General features: G+C 44.5%; 1 protein-coding gene across 5 annotated transcripts in view; it reads right to left on the bottom strand.

Moving 5' to 3' along the window:
- SPRING1 (SREBF pathway regulator in golgi 1) overlaps positions 1-27,886 on the bottom strand; it is a 219,301-nt gene that overhangs the window by 83,947 nt on the left and 107,468 nt on the right. For 2 of the 5 annotated variants that reach the window (XM_024758633.1, XM_024758637.1), the window contains exons 5-6: positions 10,321-10,378; positions 9,867-9,955 (exon numbers count right to left, since the gene is read on the bottom strand). In XM_024758633.1, coding sequence (XP_024614401.1) covers positions 9,906-9,955; positions 10,321-10,378 — 108 coding nt within the window. In that variant the 3' untranslated portion in view covers positions 9,867-9,905. Of the gene's footprint in view, positions 1-7,611; positions 7,790-9,866; positions 9,956-10,291; positions 10,379-27,886 lie in introns of those variants that run through there. The other 3 variants (XM_024758634.1, XM_024758639.1, XM_024758636.1) reach the window with 3 other exon arrangements.

Below are 27,886 nucleotides of genomic sequence, written 5' to 3'. Positions count from 1 at the left end.
TCTAGAACAAGGTTTCTCAACCCTTCAGGGGGAGGGCAGTCTATCAGATTTTCAGGTTTTTTTTTTTTTTTTTTCTGTTACGCGGGCCTCTCACTGTTGTAGCCTCTCCCACTGCGGAGCACAGGCTCCGGACGTGCAGGCTCAGCGGCCATGGCTCACGGGCCCAGCCGCTCCGTGGCATGTGGGATCTTCCTGGACGGTGGCACAAACCCATGTCCCCGGCATCGGCAGGCAGACTCTCAACCACTGCGCCACCAGGGAAGCCCTCAGGTATGTTTTTGCCTTCACCCTGGCTTTAGAATCTAGTACCCATACACACTGCAACTCACAAGTAATAGTATTATCCCATTCCACAGGTGAGAAGACAGAGGATCACAGGGAATAAGTTACTTGCCCAAGGTCTCTGAGCTAGTAAATGATGAAGAAGAGATTTGAGCTCAATCTGTTTTACCCTAAAACTCCTTCCTTTTTTCTACACTATACTGCCTCCCTATCTGCAAGAGAGGCCCAAAGGAAATCAGCATGCCAGCACACAGAGACTCTTCAGAGACTCTCACTCCTGGAGGTGGCAGTGAGCAGTCATCTGCATACCTCTTGGCTCTGGATGAGGCCACAAGTAAATTCAAACACAAAAAGATATGTACTGAGCTGTGTAATACTTAGGATTCATCAGATTGCAAGAGATAGAACCTAACTCAGACTGGCTTAAATCAAAAAAGGAAGGTATTGACTCATATAACCGGAAAGATCATGGGATGACGGCTTCAGGCATGGCTGAATCAAGGGCCTCAAATGGTCAGAACAGTCTGTTTGTCGGTTTGTTTGCTTTCTTCTGTGTTGGCTTTATTCTCAGGGAGATTCTTCCTTCCTTTACATAAAGAGATCAACCACCATCACCATGTTTAAAATTTGACCCCTTAGAAATCCAGCAGAAAGATTTTCTCCATCCCAATAATTCCACCAATATCCCTGAAGTTGGCTCTAATGATCTCAGCTTGGGTCCCGTGAACATCCAGGAACTAATCACTATAGCCAGGGGTGTGTGAGATTCTCCATGATCAGTCCTGGGCCACGAACTCACCTGCAGAGTTTGAGGGTAAGGTGAGCCCGAAATCTTTACGGAAAAGAGTCGGATGCTGTGGCCAGAAGGCAAGGGATCAGGCTTAGGCAGGTGAAGCGGACGGACTTGGTGCCATCCTGGAACACCAAGAACTGGGCTGGGCATGTTCAATACATGATGTCATGTCACGACAACCCTGTATCATTACTGCTGTTTCACGAGGCTCAGAGAAGCTCAACATCGTGGCCAACGCCTCACTCCCAGGTGAGGAGACAGCGCTCCCTGCCCAGAAGCATTCTGCTCTTAGGTAGTGGAGCTAGGACTTGAACCCAGATCTGTCTGACTCGAAGTCCACAGTTTGCTCCTGTCCCAGAGGATCCCCTCCAAGCTGAGGCCCCATTAAACCTCTTCAGCGCTTCGTTCCAGTCTCTTAACTTGCAAATCCAGTCAGCGAGTTCTTTATTTCCACAAATGGTGCTATTAAACAAATGGCTCTGGGAACTACAGGCTGGCCTCTGAGGAGTCAAGCCTTCCCCACGTTCTGCCTTGCAAAGAAATACATTAGGAAGTCCAGTAGCCGAGGCCCAGGTGGAAACATTTACCGGCCGCCATTTTGTTTCAGGATGGCAAAAGGCACCTCAAACCCTGAACTTGAGCTCCTTGTACAGCCTGTAGTCGAGAGCTAAAGGCGGCGGGGGTCAGTCACCTCCTTGTAAAGGGCGGTGGCAGACCTCATCAGGCAAAAAAGCTGAGAAGCCAGGGTTGAAACAGAGGCCTGTTTCTGTTTGGTCAATAAGCAGCTGTGAAGGATGCGTAGGATGGAGCTAAATTTATTTGTTCCTTTCTTTCTCGGAACAGCAGCAACGAGGCTCAGAATGCAGCTGTCTCGCTCTCCCGTGAGCCTTCTGCAGGCACCAGCATGCACAGACGTTGGCTCTCCAGGACGCAAATTTTTTTTCCTGTTGGTTCCCTTCCTGCTGCAGGCAGGACTTCCAGGGCCTCTCTCCAGGGGGTAAAACTTTGGAGCTGCCTCCCAGGCCCAGGGTGAAATCATTACCTTTTAAACAGAGAAGGGCTGCTGAATGTAGATACCCTGGCCCTTGTGGCCACACCCTGGAAAACCACAGAAGTCCCGCCAGCCTCTGCTTTCACTGCTCAGACCTGTGGGAAACTTGTAAGACACAGCCGTGTGGGGAGGGGGTGTGGGCATCTTGGGAGGGGCCTCCCACAAAAGCCAGGCTGCTTTGCCAGAGTCCTTTCTGGAATCCATCTGCCTTCGGAAAGCCTAGCTGAGGGCCACCTTCAGCCAGGCCTTGAGCATACTGGTGGAAGCGGGAGTTTTTTAAGAAGTGCTTTGTTGAGACTTTCGAAAGGTCCCCGCGGGTGGGGAAGTGAAAGGAGGAGGGGACGTGGGGGAAGAAACTGCTCCTTTATTTCTAGCCTTGCCTGAACGGCTTCTTGACGGTTACTGCTACGGTTCTGCTGAGTCAGAAGCATCCCCAGCTGCTCGCCGGAAACACAGCTGTTAGGTGAAAATAACCACAGAGCCCAGCACTGAGCATCGTGCACCTTCCAGAAAAGAGGGCAGAAAACCTCAAAACAGAAAAGTACAAAACAATAAAAGAGGCACTGTCAAAAACCCACCACGGCTCACTCACTCAGCCAAGCCTGTGGCTCTCTCCACATCGGTCACAGCTCAGAGATGGAACAAAGTTTGGCAGCTTTTCCATAGTAGTAGGTTAAATAGTGCCCCCGTCCCCCCAAAAGGGAGATGTCTGTATCCTAACCACTGGAACCTGTGTATGTGACCTTACTTGGAAAAGGAGTCTTTTCAGATGTAACAAACTTAAGGATCTCAAGGTGAGGTCATCCTGGATTACCTGGGTGGGCCCTACATTCAATGACAGGTATCCTTAGAAGAGTGAGGCAAAGGGAGATTAGACACTCAGAAGAGAACATACACACAGACACACAGAGGGGAAGGCCAGGGGAAGACAGGGGAAGATTGGACTTTATGCACTCCAAGCCAAGAAACACCAAGGATTTGGTATGGCAGCCACAGGAAACTAACAAAGCCACCATGGCTCCCATTTGCCAGGTCTTCTCCCCACCACCCCTTTCCCCTTGTCCAGACGGAAAACATTCAGAGTATCTTGGTTGCAAGGTGTCTTACATAAACATTGAGGTTCCCTTTCCTGTGGGCTTAGTAATTATCAGGAAGTAGGATGGTGCCTCAAGGACTCCAGGGTCTAGGGAGGAGCTGGGATCCCTAGGTCTAGGTAAGACTCTGCCACAGACAGAGACGCAGGTGTGTGACCTCATTAACCAGCCACCATTCGCTGATGTAGCAGAGCATGGTGCATTAAAAAACGGGCTCTGGGGCTTCCCTGGTGGCACGGTGGTTGGGGGTCCACCTGCCGGTGCAGGGGACATGGGTTCGTGCCCCGGTCCGGGAGGATCCCGCATGCCGCGGAGCGGCTAGGCCCGTGAGCCATGGCCGCTGGGCCTGTGCGTCCGGAGCCTGTGCTCCGCAACGGGAGAGGCCACAACAGTGAGAGGCCCATGTACCACAAAAAACAAAAAAAAAACAAAAAAAACAGGCTCTGGGTTTGAATACTGGTTCTGCTACTTACTAGCTGTGTTGCCTGGGGTAAGCTACTTAACTTCTCTGGGCCTCAGTTTCCTCACTGATACAATGGGGAGATGACCCATTCATTATACATTGGGGATCCATCTGTACAATGGAGAGATGAGCTGAAAACCATCCTGCTATTAAACATATAGAGAGATGTTGAAAAGAATAATTACTGTTAATGCATAACAAAGTTTCTAAGGAAACTGGGGTAATTCCCAGGGGCCAAAAATAAAGAAGGAAAGAAAGCCCGAAGTTGACAGTGCAGTACCTGAAGTGACTGGGGACAGGAGGCACCACCTTGGGTCACACAAGGCTGGGAGCTGGAACCAGAAAACCATCATAAAGCTCGGTCCTTCATGAGCTTCCATCCTGATACAGTTGTAAGGATTAAGTGAGTTGGTACATGCAAAGTTGTACTTGGATGAGGCTGTACTCGACAGCTCTTATTGTTTAGTGCTTTATGCAAGTGTAGTAACTGACTATTTTTTTTTGGCAGTTCAACATCTATGGCACCATATTTTGGTAACAGCGTCCCAATTTATCTTTGGGAGAGCATCTCTCTTCCACCCCCCGGAAGGAGGATATACAACTCAGACCTGGCCGATCAGAGTCAGGAATTACTCAGGGATGGGTGTGTGATCCTAAGTGGGTTAATCAGACTGAATAATGGTTGAAATATGGGGAAAGAGAAATTCACTTTCTCTTGGATCTGCATCTGTGTGGGATATGAGCCTGGAGCTGCTGGATGCTATCTCTGTCACTATCTGGGTACAGCCTGCCTGAGGACGAGGCCAAAACCAAGGAAAGCAAAGATGAGAGATAGAGAGATTCCCAATGACACTGTCTGAGTTCCTGGATCCAGCAGAGCCTGAAACCATCAGTACCTCCAAACTTCTGCCCTCCTTCCATACTGAGACTCCAATTACATGTAGGGTCAGCCATCTAATATTGTTTCAGAGTCTCTGATGCTGTGGTCATTTTTTCCCTAGTCTTTTTTCTCCCTGTGCTACAGTTTGAATAACTTCTATTATTGTGTCAACATGTGTACTAATTTATTTTATGCAACTTTTAATGTGCTGTTGTTTAATATGCTAAGAGTATGTTGAATATGCTGTTTAATATGTAAACCTATCCAGTGAATTTTACATTTTAGATATTGTATATTTCCTTTCTAGAAGTTTCATTTGGTTCTTTAAAATTTTTTTCTTCCACTTCTCATTATGTTCATGTTTTCCTTTAAATCTTTGAACATATTTCTAATAGCTGTTTTAAAGTCCTTGTCTGTTAATTACACCATCTTTATCATTTTGAATCTGTTTATAGTGACTGATATTTCTCTTGGTAATGGTTCACATTTCTATGCTTCTTCTTTAGATGTCTAGTAATTTTTTATTAGATGCTAGATATTATTAATGTTATGAATTGAATGTCTAGATTTTGTTGTTGATTTTGGAGGGAAGTTAAGTTATTTACTGGTCAGCTTGATTTTTTGAGGCTTTTTGAAAAGCTTTGTTGGGGTGGATCTAGAGAAGCCTTTCTTCTAAGGCTAGTTTAGCCCTACTACTAAGGTCTGACCTCACTGTGGTCTCTAATGAATGCACTGGATGTTCAATAGGTTATTCCCATCCTGGCTTGCTGAAATTTGAATGTCCCCCAATCCCATAAGAGCTCTGGGAATTATTCAGTGTATACTTCCACAGTAGTTGTTCTTTGCCAACTTTGTAGCATTTTATCCAAAGCCTGAGCAACTTAGTATTCAGCCAATGACTCAAAGGGCTCCTTATACAGATTTCTGGCACTGTTTATCTATGTAGTACCATCTTCTCTGGAACTTTGCCTCACAAGTTCCAGCCTCATCAACCTCTGCATATGATCATCTATGTCTCCTCAACTCAAAGAGGCCACTATGCTCTGCTTAGAATCATCCTTCCTGTGCTGCAATCTAAAAAGTACTTCCAGGCAGAAAGGTGATCACAGGCCCACTCATTTGCGTCCTTTCTTTCAGGCTCACAGTTCTGCACAGCCTGTTGCCCAATGTCTGAAACCAGTTGTTTCATATATTTTGTCCAGTTTTCTAGTTGTGTACAGCTGGAAAACAAGTCTGGTGCCAGTTACTTCATTATGGCCAGAGGCAGAAGCTTACTCTAACTAGCTTGAGAGAAAAAAAAGTATGCATTGGAAGGGCCTAGGGAGATTCACAGAATAGATGTAATAGCCAAAGAACAGTCCTTAGAAGGCCACAGAAGCTCTGGAGGCCCAGGGGAACTAAGAGTCAGTCTCTTCTGGGCACAGATGCCTGGATGAATGAGCTCCGACCCTGTGGAGTCCTTCTAGACTCAAATTTCTGGGAGAATATATCTGGACAAGCCACAGTCATGGGCTTCTATCTTGGCCAGAGGAGAGTAAGGCACTCTGATTAATGACACTACCAAGACGACATCCAGGACTTCTCTGGTGGCGCAGTGGTTGAGAATCAGCCTGCCAGTGCAGGGGACACAGGTTCGACCCCTGGTCCAGGAATATCCCACATGCTGTGGAGCAACTAAGCCCGTGCGCCACAACTACTGAGCCTGCACTCTAGAGCCCGTGAGCCACAACTACTGAGTCCATGTGCCACAACTACTGAAGCCCGTGCACCTAGAGCCCGTGCTCCACAACAGAAGCCACCGCAATGAGAAGCCCACATGCCACAACAAAGAGTAGCTCCTGCTCACTGCACCTAGAGAAAGCCCGCGAGCAGCAACGAAGACCCAACGCAGCCATAAATAAATAAATAAATAATCTGTACAATTGATTGTATTTAAACAAACAAAAAGACGACATCCAATGGGGGAATATGGATCACCAGAACAAAACTGGGTTGCTCTTTCCAGAAGAAAGGAGAATGGCTGATAGGCAAGCAAAAACAATAGACACAGTACCCAACGTCCACTAGAGAACATCTTTAAGAACGGTTGACTTTTAAACTCAGAGCCTTGGTGTTTATTTTTGCTGTTTCCACACTAGACTGCATAGCTGTCCTTCCCCTGATATCCCTACCTTCCCCTGCAACACAGAAAGACTTTCCCAGCGACAACTGCTCTTTATGGGCAACATATAGACAATATGAACTTCACATGAGGTTAGAAACACCAGTTTAGGGCTCATTGGTAACAGATTCTCTGAGTCTGCCAAGGTTCAGGGAAGACTTCCAGAGAATAAAACTCATGGGATGGGGGTGGGGGAAGCAAGCTTGAACCTGTGTCCTGGGAACAGCAAGGAACAGAACGTGTCCATTCCCCTTCCCCTACTCATAAGCAGCCAGAGCTGGAAGCTCTGTACCTGAAAGAGAATGTGTTGTGTTTCAAGATCAAGTATGAGGTGGCTGCAGGCTGGTTTATCCAGCGACATAATTCAACCAAACATATAGACAAATGCATCAACAGGTAAGGGAACCACATGCTGTCTGCTGAGGTTGTCCTGAGGAAATTCTGCCACCCCCACTCTGCCTACAGGTTAATCAGATACTCTGTGTGTATTTGTGAAAGTTCTACAAAACTCATCACCTGAGGTTCTTAAAATTTCCACAGACATTATTTTCTTGTATAATCATACCCATTTCGGAGATGGAAAATCAGAGGTACAGTACGTGGGAACGGTGAGTCAGTGATAAAACCAAGAATCAAGTTCACAACTGCAGTATAAATTTCTCCTGATGCCTTGAAAACAATTTTGAAAGCATGGGCAGTGGGGAGCAGGGAGGTAAGAGAGAGGGGAGAGAGAAAGATAAAAAGGAAAACAAGTCTTCCCAGGTGCGGGTTTTCAGTGTTGAGAGATGCTGTTTGTATACAATCAAGATTTAAATTGAAATCATAGTCAAGTAAAAGCACATCGAATCACGTGGCTACGTTTTTTTTCTCCAGCTTTCTTTATTAACTGCATCCATTGTCTGGTTCGACGTAGAAAGAAGTCTTTTCATTCCTTGTTGGGGCTTTTTCTTTCCCAAGAAAGAAATCGTGGTACGTTCCGGTGACTAAGCTCGCCTCCCAGGTCATTGGGAAAAAGATATGGGGATTAGGATAGCCTTCTGGGGAGGTTTCTGGAGCCTGCAAGGTCTGTAGAGGGACAAAAGATCATGTTCACTGTTGTATTTCTGAGCCAAGCACAATGCCCGATCCATGGTAGGTGTTCAGGAAATTATTTGTCAAACGAGAGAAGATGGAGTGAGTGTGAGTCTTCAGTCACTCCTACCCTACATATTCGCCAGAACAGACCCCAGGGCTTCCAGGGCTTCGCACATTTTTTCCATTCTTTGTTGTCCTGGCGATTGTCTCCTCACCCTTTTAAGGCAATGGATCTTAACCTTTTGTGGGTCATGAACTCTTCTGAGAATCTGATGAGAGCAGTGGAGCCTCTTCTCAAAAAATGCACAGACTCAGACACACGAATTTGCAGATCCTGTCCAGCTGTGAGCAAGTACCCTGAACCTCACCCACAGTCTCAGCCAAACAATCCCAACCCTCCTCTCCTTCTTCCCCACAAAGTTATTTGCTCCTTCTCTGGGTTCCCACAGCACTTTCTTTTTAGTTCGAAACAACAATAGTTTATTTTGGGACTTCCCTGATGGCACAGTGGTTAAGAATCCGCCTGCCAATGCAAGGGACACGGCTTCGAGCCCTGGTCTGGGAAGATCCCACATGCTGCGGAGCAACTAAGCCCGTGGGCCACAACTACTGAGCCTGCGCTCTAGAGCCCGCGAGCCACAACTACTGAAGCCTGTGCGCCCTAGAGCCTGCACGCCGCAGCTACTGAGCCCATGCACCGCAACTACTGAAGCCCACGTGCCTAGAGTCTGTGCTGTGCAACAAGAGAAGCCACTGTATGAGAAGCCCGCTCACCGCCAACGAAGATTAGCCCCTGCTGGCCGCAACTAGAGAAAGCCCACGTGCAGCAACGAAGACCCAGTGCAGCCAAAAAAACCCCACAATAGTTTATTTTGCTCATACATCTGTCATTTGGGCAGGGCTCAGAGGTACCCTCCACTCTGTTAGCTGGGGTGGCTTGAGACTGCAGCTGGAATCATCCAAAGACTCTCTCACCTACCTGTACCTGGAGGTTGATGCTGGAAAGGCCTAGACAGCCAGGAGCAGTAGCCAGGGGCCTGGGGCAGCTCTGCCTGTCTCTCTCTCTCTACTCAGTCTCTCTGGAACGTCCAGAGCACTTTACACCTACTTCTTTTACAATTTAACACACAATACTGTAGTGATTATTTATGCCTGTGGATGGTGGTAATTTACTTAGTCTGTTTCACCAACAACAGCACTGTAGGTCCACCGGGGACGACAACCACAACATGTTCATCTCTATTTCCCCAGGACCCTAATGGGTACCTTGCATATGGTAAGCATTTAATATACACTAGTTGGATTACACATGTAGGTATGTGCTTATCTTATTATTATGCTCCATTGCATTTCAGAAATAGGATTAGAAGGTAGCCTATTTACATACATCAATACAACATAATAAAAAATTTTAAACAAGGAAATGGGGACTCATTGAAAAGGTAGGAAAATATGTTGAAATAAAGGATAAGATCGGTACCCAAAATATATACCACAGATTTCTATACCATTATTGGCAGTGACCCAGAAATCTGGTTTGAGCATCCTGGCAGTATGGGCAAAGAGGGAAACAAAACTGATGGTGTTGGATATAAGCAAACTGATTGCTTAGGAAAGCACAGCTTCTACTAGTAAACTTGCAACCACCTGGCATTAAAAATGATAGCAAGTTTATGCTCAATGCAGGTTAAGGGAAGTTCAATACAAGCCAACCTATAAGTGGCCAAAACAAAGGAATAAAAGGCTGCAATCCTCTGAGAGTCTGGTTTTATCCACGGAAAAATGTAAGGCTATCTAGTCCAGCTTTTCCTAAAGGACATATGATGGAATACCAGTCCTGGAGAAGTTCTGCCCACAAAGGGTTCTGCAGTCAAGGAAAGGTGGGAAACCCCTCATGGCTTCCTCTTGGAACCTCACAGCGAACACTAGCATTTTAAAGGCTCTGAGAAGTCCTGCAGTAAAGAAATCCAGCAATTCCCAAGCTCCTTTGCCCCCTGTTGTGCAAGAACCTAGGGACAGTCTCCAAATGGGACTTAGGTCCATTGATCCTACTTGTAAAGAGTTTTTCTTTCTCATAAGTACAGGTAAGATGAACAGACTGCCATTCTTAAGCAAGGTATGCCAATATGTCTTTCCTCTGTCCCTTCTTAAAAGGACCTAGGAAGGAAACAAAGTAGTATGTTCAAATCTCTTCCTTAAAGCACCTTTATTTAAACTCCTCTTTGCTCTTTTTTTCTAGGCATGACTTCAAATAAATAAATGATTTTTGGAAAAGAAATTGGTCACTCAAATTCCAAATAAGGCAGAAGAAAGGTGTGATGGACCGTCACTAAGAGTCCACAATTTCTGCCCCCGAGAAACTAAAAAGGGGTCAGCATACCCCTTTTCCTTGCTGGTCACCTCTGTAGATGTCAGATAAGATCCCTCAGTTACCCATAACCATAGCCATGTCCTTGGCTACCCATAACTGAGCGCTAAATGAGCAGTACTTACTCAGACCAGTCAGAAAACAAGAGTCGCACCTTTGGCTGATGGCGGGGAGCAGCAAGGGCAATAACTGTCTGTTTGTTTTGGCATCGCCTATGAAAAGAAATTAAGGGTGTGTGTTACCCTTTGTCCAGTTTCTGTCTCTTGGTACACTAGCATTTCCATCTCAAAAGAATCCAAGTGTGAGCTAGTTCGAAAAGGGAAAGCGTGCCCGATTTTGGCAGGCCATGGAACAATCTCAGAGTCCTTTCTTCACAAAGCGCTTGTTAATATCCTACTTAATATGCTACGGAACACACTGTAGAAAACTAATGAAATGAATGGAGGGACTGCAGAGCCTTTAAGATCGATTCTCAAACTCGGTTCCATGGAGCACCAGTGGTTCCCCCAGTGTCTCAGGGGCTGCTGGAAGAGAGGGGAAGAGGCCTCTCTCAGGCAGAGATCTGAGCGCCCAGACCCAATTCAACCACATCAGTTTCTCTTTTTTCAACCCAAGGACGTATTTGGAAAAAAAAAAAAGGGGGGGGGATCGGTTACTTAAATTAGAAAATGTTTGAGAAGCACTGCTTAAATAAAGCTCCACATATATTATTTCTCAGAGCTGAGATTCTGATAAGAATTGAAAAGTTAACGGTTTTAGTTATATTCTTAGCAAGAACCTAGTGGGCAGAAATTTAATTTTTTTTTAATCAAAAGCAGAGCCATGGCAAAACATATGATAAACAAAGAAAATATGTGCAGCCGTATAATTAATAAAGAGCTAATATGCTTAAGTTATAAAATGATCCTACAAATTAATAAGGAAAAGACCAATAACCTGGTAGAAACACGGGCCAAGGCTACAGAAATTCACAGAAGCAGAAATGCAAATATTCAATAAACATATGAAAAGATGCTCAGGCTCACTTGTCAGGGAAATGCAAATGAGAACAATGAGCTACTATTTTTTACCCATCAGATTGGCAAAAATGGAAAATATGTGTAACATCCAGAGCTGGCGAGGGTGTAAGGAATCTAGTTCTCTCAAACACCATTGGGGGAGGACTGCAAATTATTATAAAGTGGTGGAAAATCAACTGTTGGTATTTTTGAAAATCTAAACTCTAGCCCGGCGCTCCCACTTCTGGGAATATATCCACCAGAAATGAAAATGCCATTGTATAAAGACATAAATATATGAAGAAGTATATTACAGCATAATTTGTAATAGTTAAAAAAAAAACCCAAAAAACCTGGAAGCAATCTGAATGTACATTAAGAGGAAAATGGTTGAAAAAAATCAGGATGTATTTACATTAAGGAACACAGTACAGATATCAAAAATTATAAAATAAAATTGTACACATTGACTGGGAGATATGCCTGCGACACCTTGTTAAATAGAATAAAAGCGAATGTGATCCTATTTTTATTTTTAAAAAAAGAAGACCAAAAAAAGTCACACCCAGTAAGTGGGTTTCTATATGTTTTTATAAATAAAGAAAACAGTAGGGAAACATTTATACCTAATCGCTAACACTGATTGCACCGGGAGCTGGATTGGAGAGGAGTGGTGAGACTATTAATTTTATTTTAGATACTTTATTACTTGAAATGTTACAAAAGATATGTATTACTTTTGTAATTCAAATGACCAGAATTTTTAAAAACAGAATTAGGACAGGAAATTCAAAGCAAATCAAATTACTTTGACAATCACTGGAAGGCAGAGTGGGGCTGGCCATCTGGTATGGGGTCTTAAAGCACTAAACCCAAGGAGATATACAGCTAACTGAAGGCACCCCAACTATGCAAGGGAGTAGACTGAAGGAGAGCCTTTTAATAGGGCTGACATTTTCCTTGAAAAACAGTCCTGACTCTTCTCTAATATAAGCAGGACTGAATGAGACCCCAAAGTGATAGGCTATAGAAAAGGAGTCAGCAAATTTTTTTCTGTAAAAGACCAAATAGTACATATGTTAGGGTTTGTGGCCCATTTGGTCTCTGTCACAACTACTCAACCCTGTCATTGTAGCACATCAACAGCCATAGACAGTATGTAAATGAAATGGGCATGGCTGTGTCTCAATAAAACTTTATTTATAGGGACTTCCCTGGTGGTCTGGTGGGTAAGACTCCACGCTCCCAATGCAGGGGGCCTGGGTTCGATCCCTGGTCATGGAACTAGATCCCGCACGCATGCCACAGCTAAGAGTCTGCATGCCAAAACTAAGAGTCCACATGCCATAATTAAGAAGTCTGCACGCCGCAACTAAAGATCCCGCATGCCACAACTAAGACCCAGCACAACCACAATAAATAAATATTTTTTTAAAAACCTTTATTTATAAAACAGGTAATGGGTGGATTTAACCCAGGGGCTACAGTTTGCTGACCTCTGCTACAGAACAAGGACATAATTTTTATTTTTATTTTTTTTCGTTACGCGGGCCTCTCACTGTTGTGGCCTCTCCCGCTGCGGAGCACAGGCTCCGGACGCGCAGGCTCAGCGGCCATGGCTCACGGGCCCAGCCGCTCCGCAGCATGTGGGATCCTCCCGGACCAGGGCACGAACCCGTGTCCCCTGCGTCGGCAGGTGGCCTCTCAACCATTGCGCCACCAGGGAAGCCCCTATATAATTATTTTTTAAAAGCAAACTATTTCATTTAAGTATACTTCAAGATATACTTAAAGTGATGAAAGAGAAAAACCTACAACCCAGATTACTCTACCCAGCAAGGATCTCATTCAGATTTGACAGAGAAATCAAATGCTTTTCAAACAAGCAAAAGCTAAGAGAATTCAGCACCACCAAACCAGCTTTACAACAAATGCTAAAGAAACTTCTCTAGGCGGGAAGCACAAGAGAAGAAAACTACCCACAAAAACAAACCCCAAACAATTAAGAAAATGGTAATAGGAACATACATATTGATAATAACCTTGAATGTAAATGGACTAAATGCCCCAACCAAAAGACACAGACTGGCTGAATGGCTACAAAAACAAGACCCATATATATGCTGTCTACAAGAGGCCCACTTCAGGCCTAGGGACACATACAGACTGAAAGTGAAGGAATGGAAAAAGATATTCCATGCAAATGGAAATCAAAAGAAATCTGGAGTAGCAATACCCGTATCAGATAAAATGGACTTTAAAATAAAGACTGTTATAAGAGATAAGGAAGGACACTACATAACAGTCAAGAGATCAATCCAAGAAGAAGATATAACAATTATGAATCTTTATGCACCCAACATAGGAGCACCTCAATACATAAGGCAAATGCTAACAACCATGAAAAGGGAAATCGACAGTAACACAATAATAGTAGGGGATTTTAACACTCCACTTACACCAATGGACAGATCATCGAAACAGAAAATAAATAAGGAAACACAAGCTTTTTTTTTTTTTAAAGAAGATGTTGGGGGTAGGAGTTTATTAATTAATTAATTTATTTTTGCTGTGTTGGGTCTTCATTTCTGTGCGAGGGCTTTCTCTAGTTGTGGCAAGCGGGGGCCACTCTTCATCACGGTGCGCAGGCCTCTCACTATCGTGGCCTCTCTTGTTGCGGAGCACAGGCTCCAGACGTGCAGGCTAAGTAGTTGTGGCTCATGGGCCTAGTTGCTCTGCGGCATGTGGGATCCTCCCAGACCAGGGCTTGAACCTGTGTCCCCTGCATTAGCAGGCAGATTCTCAACCACTGTGCCACCAGGGAAGCCCAGGAAACACAAGCTTTAAATGACACAATAGACCAGATAGATTTAAATGATATTTATAGAACATTCCACCCAAAAGTGGCAGAATACACTTTCCTCTCAAGTGCACATGGAACAACCTCCGGGATAGATCACATCTTGCTTGGGTCACAAATCAAGCCTGGGAAAATTTAAGAAAATTGAAATCATATCAAGCATCTTTTCTGACCAAAATACTATGAGATTGGAAATCAATTATAGGAAAAAAACTGTAAAAACCACAAATACATAGAGGCTAAACAGTGCACTACTAAATAACCAAGAGATCACTGAAGAAATCAAAGAAGAAATAAAAAAATACATAGAGACAAATGACAACAAAAACACAATGACCCAAAACCTATGAGACGGAGCAAAAGCAGTTCTAAGAGGGAAGCTTATGGCAATTCAATCTCACCTCAAGAAACAAGAAAAATCTCAAATAAATAATTTAACCCTACACCTAAAGCTACTAGAGAAAGAAGAACAAAGAAAACCCAAAGTCAGCAGAAGGAAAGAAATCATAAAGATCAGAGCAGAAATAAATGAAATAGAAACAAAGAAAACAATAGCAAAGATCAATAAAACTAAAAGCTGGTTCTTTGAGAAGATAAAAAAAATTGATAAACCCTTAACCAGACTCATCAAGAAAAAAAGGGAGAGGACACAAATCAATAAAATTAGAAATGAAAAAGGAGAAATCACAACTGACACTGCAGAAATACAAAGGATTGTAAGAGACTACTACAAACAACTATATGCCAATAAAATGGACAACCAGGAAGAAATGGACAAATTCTTGGAAAGGTACTATTTTCCAAAACTGAATCAGGAAGAATTAGAAAATATAAACAGACCTATCACAAATAATGAAATTGAAACTGTAATCAAAAATCTTCCAACAAACAAAAGTCCAGGACCAGATGGCTTCACAGGCGAATTCTATCAAACATTTAGAGAAGAGCTAACACTGATCCTTCTCAAACTCTTCCCAAAAATTGCAGAGGGAGGAACACTCCCAAATTCATTCTAGAAAGCCACAATCACCCTGATACCAAAACCAGAAAAAGATATCACAAAAAAAGAAAATTATAGACCAGTATCACTGATGAACATAGATGCAAAAATCCTGAACAAAATACTAGCAAACAGAATCCAACAACATATTAAAAGGACCATACACCATGATCAAGTGGGATTTATCCCAGGGATGCAAAGTTTCTTCAGTATACGCAAATCAACCAGTGTGATACACCACATTAACAAATTAAGGAATAAAAACCATATGATCATCTCAATAGATGCAGAAAAAGCTTCTGACAAAATTCAACACCCATTTATGATAAAAACTCTCCAGAAAATGGGCATAGGGGGAATCTACCTCAACATAATAAAGGCCATATATGACAAACCCACAGCAAACATCATACTCAATGGTGAAAAACTGAAACCATTTGCTCTAAAATCAGGAACAAGACAAGGATGCCCACTCTCGCTACTCTTATTTGACATAGTTTTGGAAGTCCTAGCCATGGCAATCAGAGAAGAAAAAGAAATACAAATTGGAAAAGAAGAAGTAAAACTGTCACTGTCTGCAGGTGACATGATACTATACACAGAAAATCCTAAAGATGCCACCAAAAAACTACTAGAACTAATCAATGAATTTGGTAATGTTGCAGGATACAAAAGTAATGCACAGAAATCTCTGGCAGTCCTATATACTAACAACGAAAAATCAGAAAGAGAAAATAAGGAAACAATCCCATTTACCACTGCAACAAAAATAATAAGTAGGAATAAACCTACCTAAGGAGGCGAAAGACTTGTACTCAGAAAACTATAAAACAGTGATGAAAGAAATCAAAGATGATATAAACAGATGGAGAAATATACCATGTTCTTGGATTGGAAGAATCAATATTGTGAAAATGACTAAACTACCCAAAGCAATTTACAGATTCTATACAATCCCTATCAAACTACCAATGGCATTTTCCACAGAATTAGAACAAAAAATTTTACAATTCATATGGAAAGACCCCGAATAGCCAAAGCAATGTTGAGAAAGAAAAACGGAGCTGGAGGAATCAGCTTCCCTGACTTCAAACTATACTACAAAGCTACAGTAATCAAGGGGCTTTCCTGGTGGCGCAGTAGTTACGAATCTGCCTGCCAATGCAGGGGACACGGGTTCAAACCCTGGTCTCAGAAGATCCCACATGTTGCGGAACAATTAAGCCCGTGCACCACAACTACTGAGCCTGCGCTCTAGAGCCTGCGATCCACAACAACTGAGCCCTCGTGCCACAACTACTAAAGCCCGCATGCCTAGAGCCTGTGCTCTGCAACAAGAGAAGCCACAACAATGAGAAGCCAGCACACCGCAACGAAGAGTAGCCCCCACTCACTGCAACTAGATAAAGCCCGCGCACAGCAACAAGGACCCAACACAGCCATAAATAAATAAATAAATAAATTTATTTTAAAAAAGCTTTTGCACAGCAAAGGAAACCATAAACGAGACAACACTCAGAATGGGAGAAAATATTTGCAAATGAAACAACAGACAAAGGATTAATCTCCAAAATACACAAACAGCTCATGGAGCTCAATATCAAAAAAACAAACAATTCAATTAAAAAATGGTGGAAGACCTAAATAGACATTTCACCAAAGAAGACATACAGATGTCCAAGAATCACGTGAAAAGATGCTCAACACCACTAATTATTAGAGAAATGCAAATCAAAACTACAATGAGGTATCACCTCACACTGGTCAGAATGGCCATTATCAAAAAATCCAGAAACAATAAATGCTGGAAAGGGTGTGGTGAAAAGGGAACCCTCCTGCACTGTTGGTGGGAATGTAAATTGATACAGCCACTATGGAGAACAGTATGGAGGTTCCTTAAAAAACTAAAAATAGAACTACTAACATGACCCAGCCATCCCACTACTGGGCATATACCCTGAGAAAACCATAATTCAAAAAGAGATATGTACCCCAGTGTTCACTGCAGCACTATTTACAATAGCCAGGACATGGAACCAACCTAAATGTCAATCAACAGATGAATGGATAAAGAAGATGTGGCACATATATACAATGGAATATTACTCAGCCATAAAAAGAAATGAAACTGAGTTATTTGGAGTGAGGTGGATGGACCTACAGTGTCATACAGAGTGAAGTAAGTCAGAAAGAGAAAAACAAATACCGTATACTAACATATATATATGGAATTAAAAAAATATATAGTACTGATGAACCTAGTGGCAAGGCAGGAATAACCATGTAGACATAGAGAATGGACTTGAGGACACAGTGGGGTGAGGGGGAAGCTGGGGCGAAGTGAGAGTAGCACTGACATACATACACTACCAAATGTAAAATAGTGGGAAGCAGCAGCATAGCACAGGGAGATCAGCTCAGTGCTTTGCAATGACCTAGAGAGGTGGGTTAGGGAGGATGGGAGGGAGGCTCAAGAGCGAGGGGATATGGGGATATACGTATGCATATGGCTGATTCCCTTTGTTGTAAAACAGAAACTAACACAGTATTGTGAAGCAATTATACTCCAATAAAGATCTATTAAAAAAAAAGCAAACTATTTCATTGAAGTGTACGTAATATACATATGATAAAAGTACACCAATCTGATGAATTTTTACAAAGTGAACACATCTTTCTAACTACCACCCAGGCTAAGATGTAGAACATTACCAACACCCCAAAAGTGTTCCATGTGCTCCTCCCAGTTATCCCCACCCCCCACCACCAAAGATAGCCACTAATTTTACTTCTGTCCTTATCATTTGTTTTGCTTGGTTGTAAACTTTAGGTAATTGAATCATATACAGCACGTTCTTTCACTCAGTGATATGTGAGAGAGATCCCTCCATGCTATTGTGTGGGTTTGTCCAATTTCATTGCTATACAGTATTCTATACACAGTGTTGCAATTATCATATTGTAAGAATATGTCACACTTTATATATCTGTTCTGCTATTGATGATACTTGGGTTGTTTGGGGTTTGGGTCCAGTTTGGGATTTGGGTCCAGTTTGGGGCTTGCTATAGACTGAATGTTTGTGTCCCTCAAAAATTCTTATGTTGAAACCTAATCCCCATTGTGATGGTATTAAGGGGTGGGGTTTGGGGGAGGTAATTAGGTCATAAGGGTAGAGCCCTCATGAATGGAATTAGTGCCCTTATAAAACAGACCTAGAGTGATCTCTGTCCCTTCCACCATGCGAGGACACAGTGAGAAGATGGCCATCTATGAACCAGGAAGTGGACCCTCACTGAACACTAACTTGGCTGAAACTTTGATCTTGGACTTCCCAGCCTCCAGAACTGTGAGAAATAAATGTCTGTTTTTTATAAGACACTCAGTCTATGATATTCTGTTATAGCCACCTGAATGGACTAAGACAGGGCTAATACAGATAATGCCACTATGAATATTCTTAGCCATGTCTTTTGGTGCACACATTTACTTATTGCTATTGAGCATATTCCTAGAGTACATGTGCTACAACCGGTTTTTGTAAATACTGAATAAGTAACTTCCCAAAGTGGGTGTCCTAATCTGCCCTCCTATCTTAAGTATATGAGTGTTCCAGCAGCTCCCAGCATTGCCAACACTTGGTATTGACAGATTTCTTTCTTTGTAATTTTAGCCATTCTTGTATGTGTATGTGTAAAATTTATATACAGTAAAGTTAAAAAATGTTAGGTGTCCAGCTAAAAGCTTTTACTCATATAAAAATTCTTTGCGGTTTGAATCATATTCCCTTAATTACTAATGATGTTGACTCTTTGACAGGTTTATTGGCCCTTTGGATTCCTCTTTTATGAAAATCATATTCATATGTTTTGCTCATTTTAAAAAAATGGATCGTTTTTCTTTTCCTTATTGATTTACAGGAGTTCTTGAAATACTCTGAATATGAGTCCTCCATTGATATCTTTATTCCAACTATCTTCTCCCACTCTGTGGTTTGCATTTTCATTGTCTTAATGGAGTCCTTTGATGAACAGAAGTTCTTAATTTTTTTGGGGGGGGGGTGGGTACGCGGGCCTCTCACTGCTGTGGCCTCTCCCATTGCGGAGCACAGGCTCCGGACGCGCAGGCTCAGCGGCCATGGCTCACAGGCCCAGCCGCTCCACGGCACGTGGGATCTTCCCGGACCGGGGCACGAACCCGTGTCCCCTGCATCGGCAGGCGGACTCTCAACCACTGCACCACCAGGGAAGCCCCAGAAGTTCTTAATTTTAATGAAGAACTGATCAATTGTTTTTTCTGGTTAGTTGTGTGTGTGCCCTGTTTCAGAAATATTTGTTAAAGGAAAACTGTTTCTATACTCACAACACTTCTGAACCAAATGTGTTGGATTTTTTTTCCCCAAAACCAACCAATTTTCCAATTTTGGGACACAAACTGGGTGTCCTATAATTTAATTCAATTCTGACACCAACTACACGCATTTAGCATCAAACTCCACAGGTTAAGGGCTGAGTCCCAAAAGACTATCCCCAGTCAGCCGCCTGTCACAAGTAATGGTTGCCCCAGGTACCCATAATTCTGTCTAACTTGGCCAAAAAGTCAGGAGTTCCCACTCCCCACATTTGATAATTTGCTGGAACAGCTCACAAAATTCAGGGAAACATTTACTTATAAAGGATACAGATGAACAACCAGATGAAGAGGTACATAGGGTGAGATCTAGAAGGGTCACAATCACAGAAGCTTCTATCCCCATGGAGTAGGGATGCTCCACTCCCTGAAATATGATGTGTTCATCCACTCAGAAGCTCTCCAGAACCCACAGTTTAGGGATTTTTATGGAGGCTTCATCATATAGGCATGATTGGCTTAAACTCAGTCTCCAGCTCCTCCCCTGTCCCCAGAGGATGTACAGTGGGTTTGAAAGTTCCAAGCCTCTAATCATGGTTTGATCTTTTTGATGACCAGGCCCCATCCTGAAGCTATCAAGGAGACCATGAAGAGTTGCTTCATTAGAACAAAAGAACCTACTATCACTCAGGAAATTCCAAGGGATTTAGGAGCTGTGTGTCAGGAAACAGACAGAGTGCAATGCATGTGTCTTATTATGTCACATTTGCCTATCCTGAAGTCATGAAGACATTCTCCTATGTTATCTCCTAGAAATGTTCTTGTTGTCTTGTCCTTGCACATCTGAGTCTACAACCATCCTAATAATCTCAACCAGGAATGTTTAGGAGTAAACATTACCCACTGCAATATTTTCAGTCCCTTGTGTTCTTCCAGAATCTTGCCATCTGCCATCAAGAGGTAGAGTCTCTTTTTCCTTCTTTTCAACCTGGGCTGGCCCCTCTGACCGCCTCAACCAACAGAAGGCAGCAGAAGTGACAGCATGACTTCCAAGGATAGGTCACAGAAAGTGATATGGTTTCCACCTGGTTCTCTCTGTCTCAGGACATCTGCTTTGGGTGCCTTGGCCACCATGTAAGATATCCAGCTGCCCTAAAGCCACCATGCTGGAGAGACCACATTGAGATGTAATATATACCCAAGGAGCCCAGCTGTTCCAGCCCCCAGCTGTACAAGTCTTCCCAATCCAGATGCCAGACATGAGCATGAAAACTTCGAGGTGACCCCCGCCCTAGCCATAGGAGATATCCTGAGCTAGAACTGCCCAGCCAAGGGACCCATCTTTCCAGGCTCTAGCTTAGCACTAGTTTTACTGGGAGAACTAACCTGTGGACCGGAGTAGGCTGGTTTCCACCCCTGCTGTTTATTTCAGGGGTGTGTTTTCAAACCCTAAAGACAAAGCAAGCTTTGACTTTCCTTTTTCAAACCTCATTTCAATCTACTTAGTGTCTACGCAAATGGAAGAGCCCATTCATGAAAGGAGAAAGACTCCTGGAGATCAAACAGATGGGAAAGATGAGATAAGACATCCCCCTTGGATACTCTTGAAGGGTAGTGAAGTCTTGGTGTTCATCCAGAGAGATTAGCTGGGGATCACTTCACGAGCTTTGTTCAGAGAGATAAGACCTAAAGCAGGGCTGGGGGAACCCCTACCCCATCCAAAACTGGAATATGGCCGATCTCACAAAGAGATCTCCTTGCTCCAGAGTCCCTGTCACTCAGCTTCTGTTTCCAGCCATCTAGCAGCTCACGTTAAAGAAAAAGCTCCTTCCAACTAGTACCCAGGGATTAAGCAGGCCTCTGGGATCCAAGCCCAAAGGAAACGGCTGGTTCTACTTCCTGGAGGTTTAAGTGTAGCAGGCAAATCAGCGTGATTGATTAATTAGCAGAACTGCATTTTTCACTTTTTAAACACATGTCTGACTTGCTAATAATGGCAATAACACCTACCTCTATGCACAATCATATCACTTACTTGTTTATTCCCCACCCCCACCCCACCATACAAGTTACAGGAGATCAGAGATCTGGGTCATCTGCTTCTCGCCACAGCCCCTGCACCCAGCCCAGTGGGCTCCAAGACTACTTCCTGAATGAATGGGAGAATGAACGAGTGAATGATAAATGATAATAGCAACCCTTCAGGGGCACCTGCTCCAGGCAGGCACTGTCCATTATTTCACGTCCTCCTTCAGCTTCCCTTGAGGGAGGGGTGGTTGTTTTGGTTTTATAGAGGTTAGGAAATTTGCCCAAAATCTCAGACTCACTAAGGGGTGGAATCCAATTTCGAACCCAGCCCCTCTGACTCACACGCCATCCTCTTTAATACCAAGCACAATCTTGGCCACAGAGGGGCCTGGGAAAGACCGCCCACCCTTTTTCTCTTTCTCGGGATAAGAGTGTTTTCACAAGGGCCTTGGAGACCAGAGTCTAAAACTCTAACCTGCTCTGCTGAGCCCAGCCCCAGCCCCACAGCCCTGCCCGGAGCCTCTGGCTTAGGCCAGGGTTCCTGTCCCACTTCTGTGGCCTGGGAACTCAGGGGAAAGGGCAATTAAATTAACGGGGTCACGGAAAGAGGAGGAGGGTGAGAAGCTGGTGGCCAAATCCAGAAAGGGCAGATTTCAATTTGCATAATAATTTTGTTAGCAACAATAGGCATCCAGGACATCTATTTAAAGGCTGTAATGTTAATTCAATGGGAAAAAAACTAATACAATTCCCCCAGAATTTTTCAATTAAATTAATGTGATGGGCTTTAATGGATAGCTTAAGTAGAGAGTGCGAATAGGAGAAATATTGCATAAATTACACATACATTTATATATATGCTACCCATATATATAATCTCTCTGCTCTGAGGTTTTGACATATGAGAGGCCCTGTGTTTAAATCTGGTAACCAGTTATAACTCTATTGCAAGTACAGTGACCCTTTTTTCATCCAAAGAAGGGGAGGGCTCCTCCCTGTGGGGTTTCTGCAAACCCCTTCCCTTCAACAACACACCAGGAGACTTGGGTCTTAAGGAAACAGAGGACTCAACAAACGATAGGCCACGGTAACACATACGTGCACAAAAAGTCAACGATATGAGAAATCTAGCAACGCAAAATCCTCTTCCTCGATCCCTGCTCCCTAAAGACATCTAATGGGACAGTAAATAAAATGGACTAGGTTTCAAGAACCACTTTACTTTCTCAAGCATGAGTTCATTCACACATCTCATTCAGTGAGTGTTTATTGAATAGCCACTAAATGCTGGACACTGTTGTAGGTGCTTCCAGGAATGTTATAGTGAACAATCAGATGTGACCCCTGACTCACAAAAATATCCAGGATGTGTTCAGGTAAGCTCTTCATGCTTCCATTTTGTCACTTGTAAAATAAAGAGGATGACTGCAGAAGCCACGGGTCGGTGTCCAAGATGGTCCCCAATAATCTCACCACCTGGTTTTCACACCTTTGTGTGGGACTCTCCTGCAATGAATAGTGGAACCAGTAGGATATTGCAGAAATGGAGTGAGACTGCTAAGCCAAGGTCAAAGACATCGCCGCCTCCTCTTTCTTCTCTCTCTCTCTCCCTCTCTCAGCTCATTTGCTCTGAGGGAAGCCAGCCACCATGTTGTGAGGATGCTAAAGCAGCCCTAGGGGGACGTCAATGTGGAGAGGAACTGAGGCCTCCTGCCATTGGCCAGCATCATCTTGCCAACAGCCATGTGAGTGAGTCACTTGGAGCAGATCCTCCAGCCTCAGCCAAGCCTTCAGATGAGACTGCAGCCCCAGCTCCCACCCACTCTCTCTTGAGAGAGCAGGAGTCAGAACCACCTCACTAACCATCTTCAGATTTCTGACCCACAGAAACTGTATGCGATGATAAATGTTTATTGTTGCTTTAAGCTTCTAAGTGTCAGAATAATCTGTAACGCACCAATAAATAGCCAAGACAATATTCTCCCTTTTCAGCTGGCCTTGGGTGAAATCATGATGGAGGCAAAGTCGGTCCTCTTTTCAGGGTCTGCACCTGCTTCCCATTCACGTTTGTGCATCGTGTGCCCTTTCCTAAGGCCACACTCTCTGCTCCTTTGCTTAAGCTCTAAGCTGATGCACAGGCTCAAACCTTGACTGACCATTCTCAGAGGTATTGTCATTTTAATTAAAGTCTTTCAAAAATCAAAAAGGGGGCTTCCCTGGTGGCGCAGTGGTTGAGAGTCTGCCTGCCGATGCAGGGGACACAGGTTCGTGCCCCAGTCTGGGAGGATCCCACATGCCACGGAGCGGCTGGGCCCATGAGCCATGGCCACTGAGCCTGCGCGTCCAGAGCCTGTGCTCCGCAACGGGAGAGGCCACAGCAGAGAGAGGCCCGCGTACCGCAAAAAAAAAAAAAAAAAAATCCAAAAGGATTTCAGACCCTAAGAAACGAAGGTCTCCAGGTGAAATCTCAGGAAACCAAGGAGCTGTTAGGTGATGGGAGCTCTTAGGGATCCTCACATCACTTCTCCCAGGGTCCCATGCTTTTTACTCAATTTCAGCAGCCAAAACAGAAAGGGCACACAAGTGCTTAACAATGACTCATTTCCAGTTTTTAGCATCAATCTTTGTTTCCGTGGGCAACTTGTCTCCCTCACAGGCTATGATGCTTCATGAATTGCTGATACAAAAGATAAATAGCTAAGTGAGGTTTCCATTGATTCAACTCCAGAATGGACCAGCAGTGAGCATCATTGAAGTCCTGGCCACACCAGTCCACAGAGGTGGCTGTGAACTTGCAGGGGGCCCCAGATTGAGTCTTGGCTCGTGCATGAACACGAGTTAGTCCACGCATCTCTCTGAGCCCATTTTCTCTTTCGTAAAGTGGGGATATTAATAGCTGTCTCACACGGGTAGGAGGGAGCCTGGCACGTAGGAGGAGCTGAATGCACACTGCTCCTGTACAGCACCCCATGGACAGTGTGGCAGAGGCAGCGGGAAAGAGCCTTTCCACTCAGCATCCAGCCAACTATTTCACTGAACCTCACAAGAGCTGACACCGAAGTGAGACGGGGGGTCTGCTGTGCTTGATGGTGAGCACTCTCTGACTGGCAAGCTGGACTCCAGAGGGCTGCCCAGCCAATAGCTCTGCTGCCCGCCAGTGCAGGTGGTCCCTCTGGGCTGCTTCCCAAGAGGGTTTCCCTCTGAGACTGACTGCTGAGTTGGCCCCTTTCCCGGGAGGCATGAGGGCAAGAGCAAGGGGAGTAGGGAAGCCAGAGTTCCACAGGGCAGAGTGCTATGCTCTCCCTGTTGGGATCGACTCCATCTGAAGCGGAGGCAGGCTGAGTCTCCATCGGGCAGCACATTTAGGAAAGTCACGGCAGGGCTGTCTCCAGAGCATCAGATCCAGGATGCCTGGGTCCTTCTCCTGGCTTGTACAAGCCAGGGTAAGAGAGCTGCCACTCTACAGAGCTGGAAGGATGTGATTTGAGGATTACCCCAGCCATCTCCACTACCGTATGGATAAAGTCTGTCTACAGGAAGAGAGAGGGGGGCACACAGTTCCTACTTAACCGTCTCCTTCTCTTTTTGAGCAGGCAGCTGGGTCCTTGTCCTCTGCAGCATGGTTCATTACTGTCCGTGATGATCAACAGTAGAACCAGGATGAAATTCACTAGGCAAATGAGCACTAACACCTTGTCTTGTAAATGAAAGTGACCAGGTTGTGTTACAGAAATCACACAGGTAGCCAGACAATGAAAGAATCAGTGAGTTTTCTGCCCTTGGTAGGAGTTGCTCTTTGCAGTGGAGGCTGTGACACAGTGATGATCATGAGAGCACCTGTCAACTCACCTCTCCAGCCATGCATCCATACATCGACTTGCTCACCTATCCATTCATCCATTCATGCATCCACCCATGCATCAATGCATCAGTCAATTGATCCAGCCAGCCAGCCAGCCAGCCAGCCACCCATCTATTCATCTATCCACCACCTATTCGTGTGTCTATCCATCCATTTATCCATGTGTCCATCCACCTATGCATCCATCCATCCATCCTCACATCCATCCATCCATCCATCCATCCACAGAACCATACAATCATTCACTAATTCATTCAGCAAAATTTTATGGAGTACCTAGGACATCCGTAGACCTATGAGAGATTCCCAATTCAATGCGCATTTACTGAGAGCCTACTCTGTGCCTGCTGTACTACATACTGATTTGCAAAGGGGAATAAACCAGGGCCCTTCAAGGAGTTTACAGTCTGGTTATGGGTGGGGGATAGAAAAGTAAACATCCATTAGAGTGAAAAGAGTCAAGAGAAACACAGAGGAGACCAAAGAGCCCATGGTTCAAATTGGCCTGCAGCAGTGGGAATGGGGCTGCCCAGAGCCTTTTACTCTCCACCCAGTCACCACTGTAAGTAACTGTGTATTTGCTGAAGAGTCAGCAAAGGGGCAGCAGAGATAACCCACCACTGTGTTTCACCTGACCAACACCTTTGAGGAGAATGAGTACGGTCCCATTCTCAGACATCGTGGTTCAGGTGGAGCTGACCCCACTCACCTGCTCCAGGTCTGGCCAAGCAGAGAACCAAATACTCTTGGCTATAGGACTAGGTTCTGGGGTGTGGGCAGCAAGCCCTCCTAGGGACCTTGGTGGGAGCCTGGGGAAAGGGAAGACTCTCCTTTCAGCGCTGGTGAGTCTGGAGCTGCCAGAACCATGCTTCCCACCACAGAGCAAGTGTGTCTGAAAATGATGCCAACACAAGAGAAGAAGGACCGAGAGGAGGAGAGAGGGAGGATGAGGACAGCGTTGTTTGGCCTCCTGGATCCAGCTGTGTCTCCTCTGATACATGAGCCAATAAATTCTTCTTATGGCTTCAACAGTCTACGGTGGTTTCTATCACATACAACCTAGAGTCCCAGAGAACACACTTGGGAACATTCAGAAGTAAGACCCGTGTCCATAGGAGTAGGAACTGCTCCATCAGGTGCTTTGCTTGCATGTTGGGAGATAAAACAGTGGAATGGTAGGTGGGTGGATGAGTTGATGAATTGATGAATGCTGTCTTGATCACCAGTCAGTCTCAGCCTCATATATAAAGAGCAGCTCCTATCGAGGACAGACAGGGTTCACTGACTCTCTTCTCCAGGAGAGTGGTGACCTAGATTTTCGTTTTAGCCCTGTCCCTAATCTGCTGTGTGATCTTGAGCTAGTGACTGTCCCTCTCTGGGCCTCAGATGCCTCAACTGCAAAGTGAAGGAACTATATGAGACACATTACTTGAAACATAATCAGAAGAACAGTAGTCTTTTGAAATGAAACGGAAAAACTATTTACATATGTGTATGATTAGGAACTGTGATGAGTTAAATTGTGTCCCCCACCCACCCCCCAGCCAAAGAAACACTGAAGTCTTAACCGCAGACTTTCAGAGTGTTCCCTTATTTGGAAATAGAGTAATTGTAATTAGCTAAAATAAAGTCACAGTGGAGTAGGGGAGGCCCCTAGTCCAGTATGACTGGTGTCCTTATAAGATGACCGCCATGTGAAGACAGACACACAGAAAGAAGGTCTTATGGTGATGAAGGCAGAGATCACAGGGACGTAGCTGCAGGCCAAGGAATGCCAAAGACTGCCAGAGACTGCCGGAAGCTACAAAGAAGCAGGGAAGGGTCCATCCCTAGAGACTCCATGGCTCTTCTGCCATCCTGATTTCAAACTCCTAGCCTCCAGAACTGTAAGACAACAAACTTCTGTTGTTTTAAGCCCCCCAGTTCATGGTGCTTTGTTATGGCCGCCCTAGGGCCCTGCTAAAGGAGTCAGGACATCTGCTAATTCTGTACGGCGCACCCCCTCAGAGACCACCAGTCATACTCTTGCATTAAAAGCTCTAAGAAGGGGCTCCCCTAGTGGCACAGTGGTTGGGAATCCACCTGCCAGTGCAGGGGACACAGGTTCGAGCCCTCGTCCGGGAAGATCCCACATGCTGCTGAGCAACTAAGCCCGTGCGCCACAACTACTGAGCCTGCGCTCTAGAGCCCGCAAGCCACAGCTGAGCCCATGTGCCACAACTACTGAAGCCCACGTGCCTGGAGCCTGTGCTCCACAACATGAGAAGCCACCGCAATGAGAAGCCCGCTCACCACAACGAAGAGTAGCCCCCACTCGCCGCAACTAGAGAAAGCTGGCGCGCAGCAACGAAGACCCAACGTAGCCAAAAATAAATAAATAAAATTTTAAAAAGAAAAAAAATAGCTCTAAGAAGTCCTCCAGAAAAGACTCACTTAAACGCATCAAATCCAGCATTTCCACGACCTCTTTGATTACTGCTAAGATTTGATGATCTCTAAGATCAGTTCCAACTGTGACTTTGAGGGATTGCTCTTAAAGTTAATCATCTCAAAAGGAGAAGACATGGGTAGGAACGGGTCAGACAGGGAATGTGGATAGGTCGAGTCAAACTTTCATCCTTTTT

This window comes from Neophocaena asiaeorientalis, unplaced genomic scaffold (genome assembly GCF_003031525.2).
Source record: "Neophocaena asiaeorientalis asiaeorientalis breed wild unplaced genomic scaffold, Neophocaena_asiaeorientalis_V1.1 scaffold77, whole genome shotgun sequence".
Lineage (NCBI taxonomy): Eukaryota > Metazoa > Chordata > Mammalia > Artiodactyla > Phocoenidae > Neophocaena > Neophocaena asiaeorientalis.
Note: the sequence above shows the minus strand (reverse complement) of the source record. Positions and strands in the feature narration are given on the sequence as shown.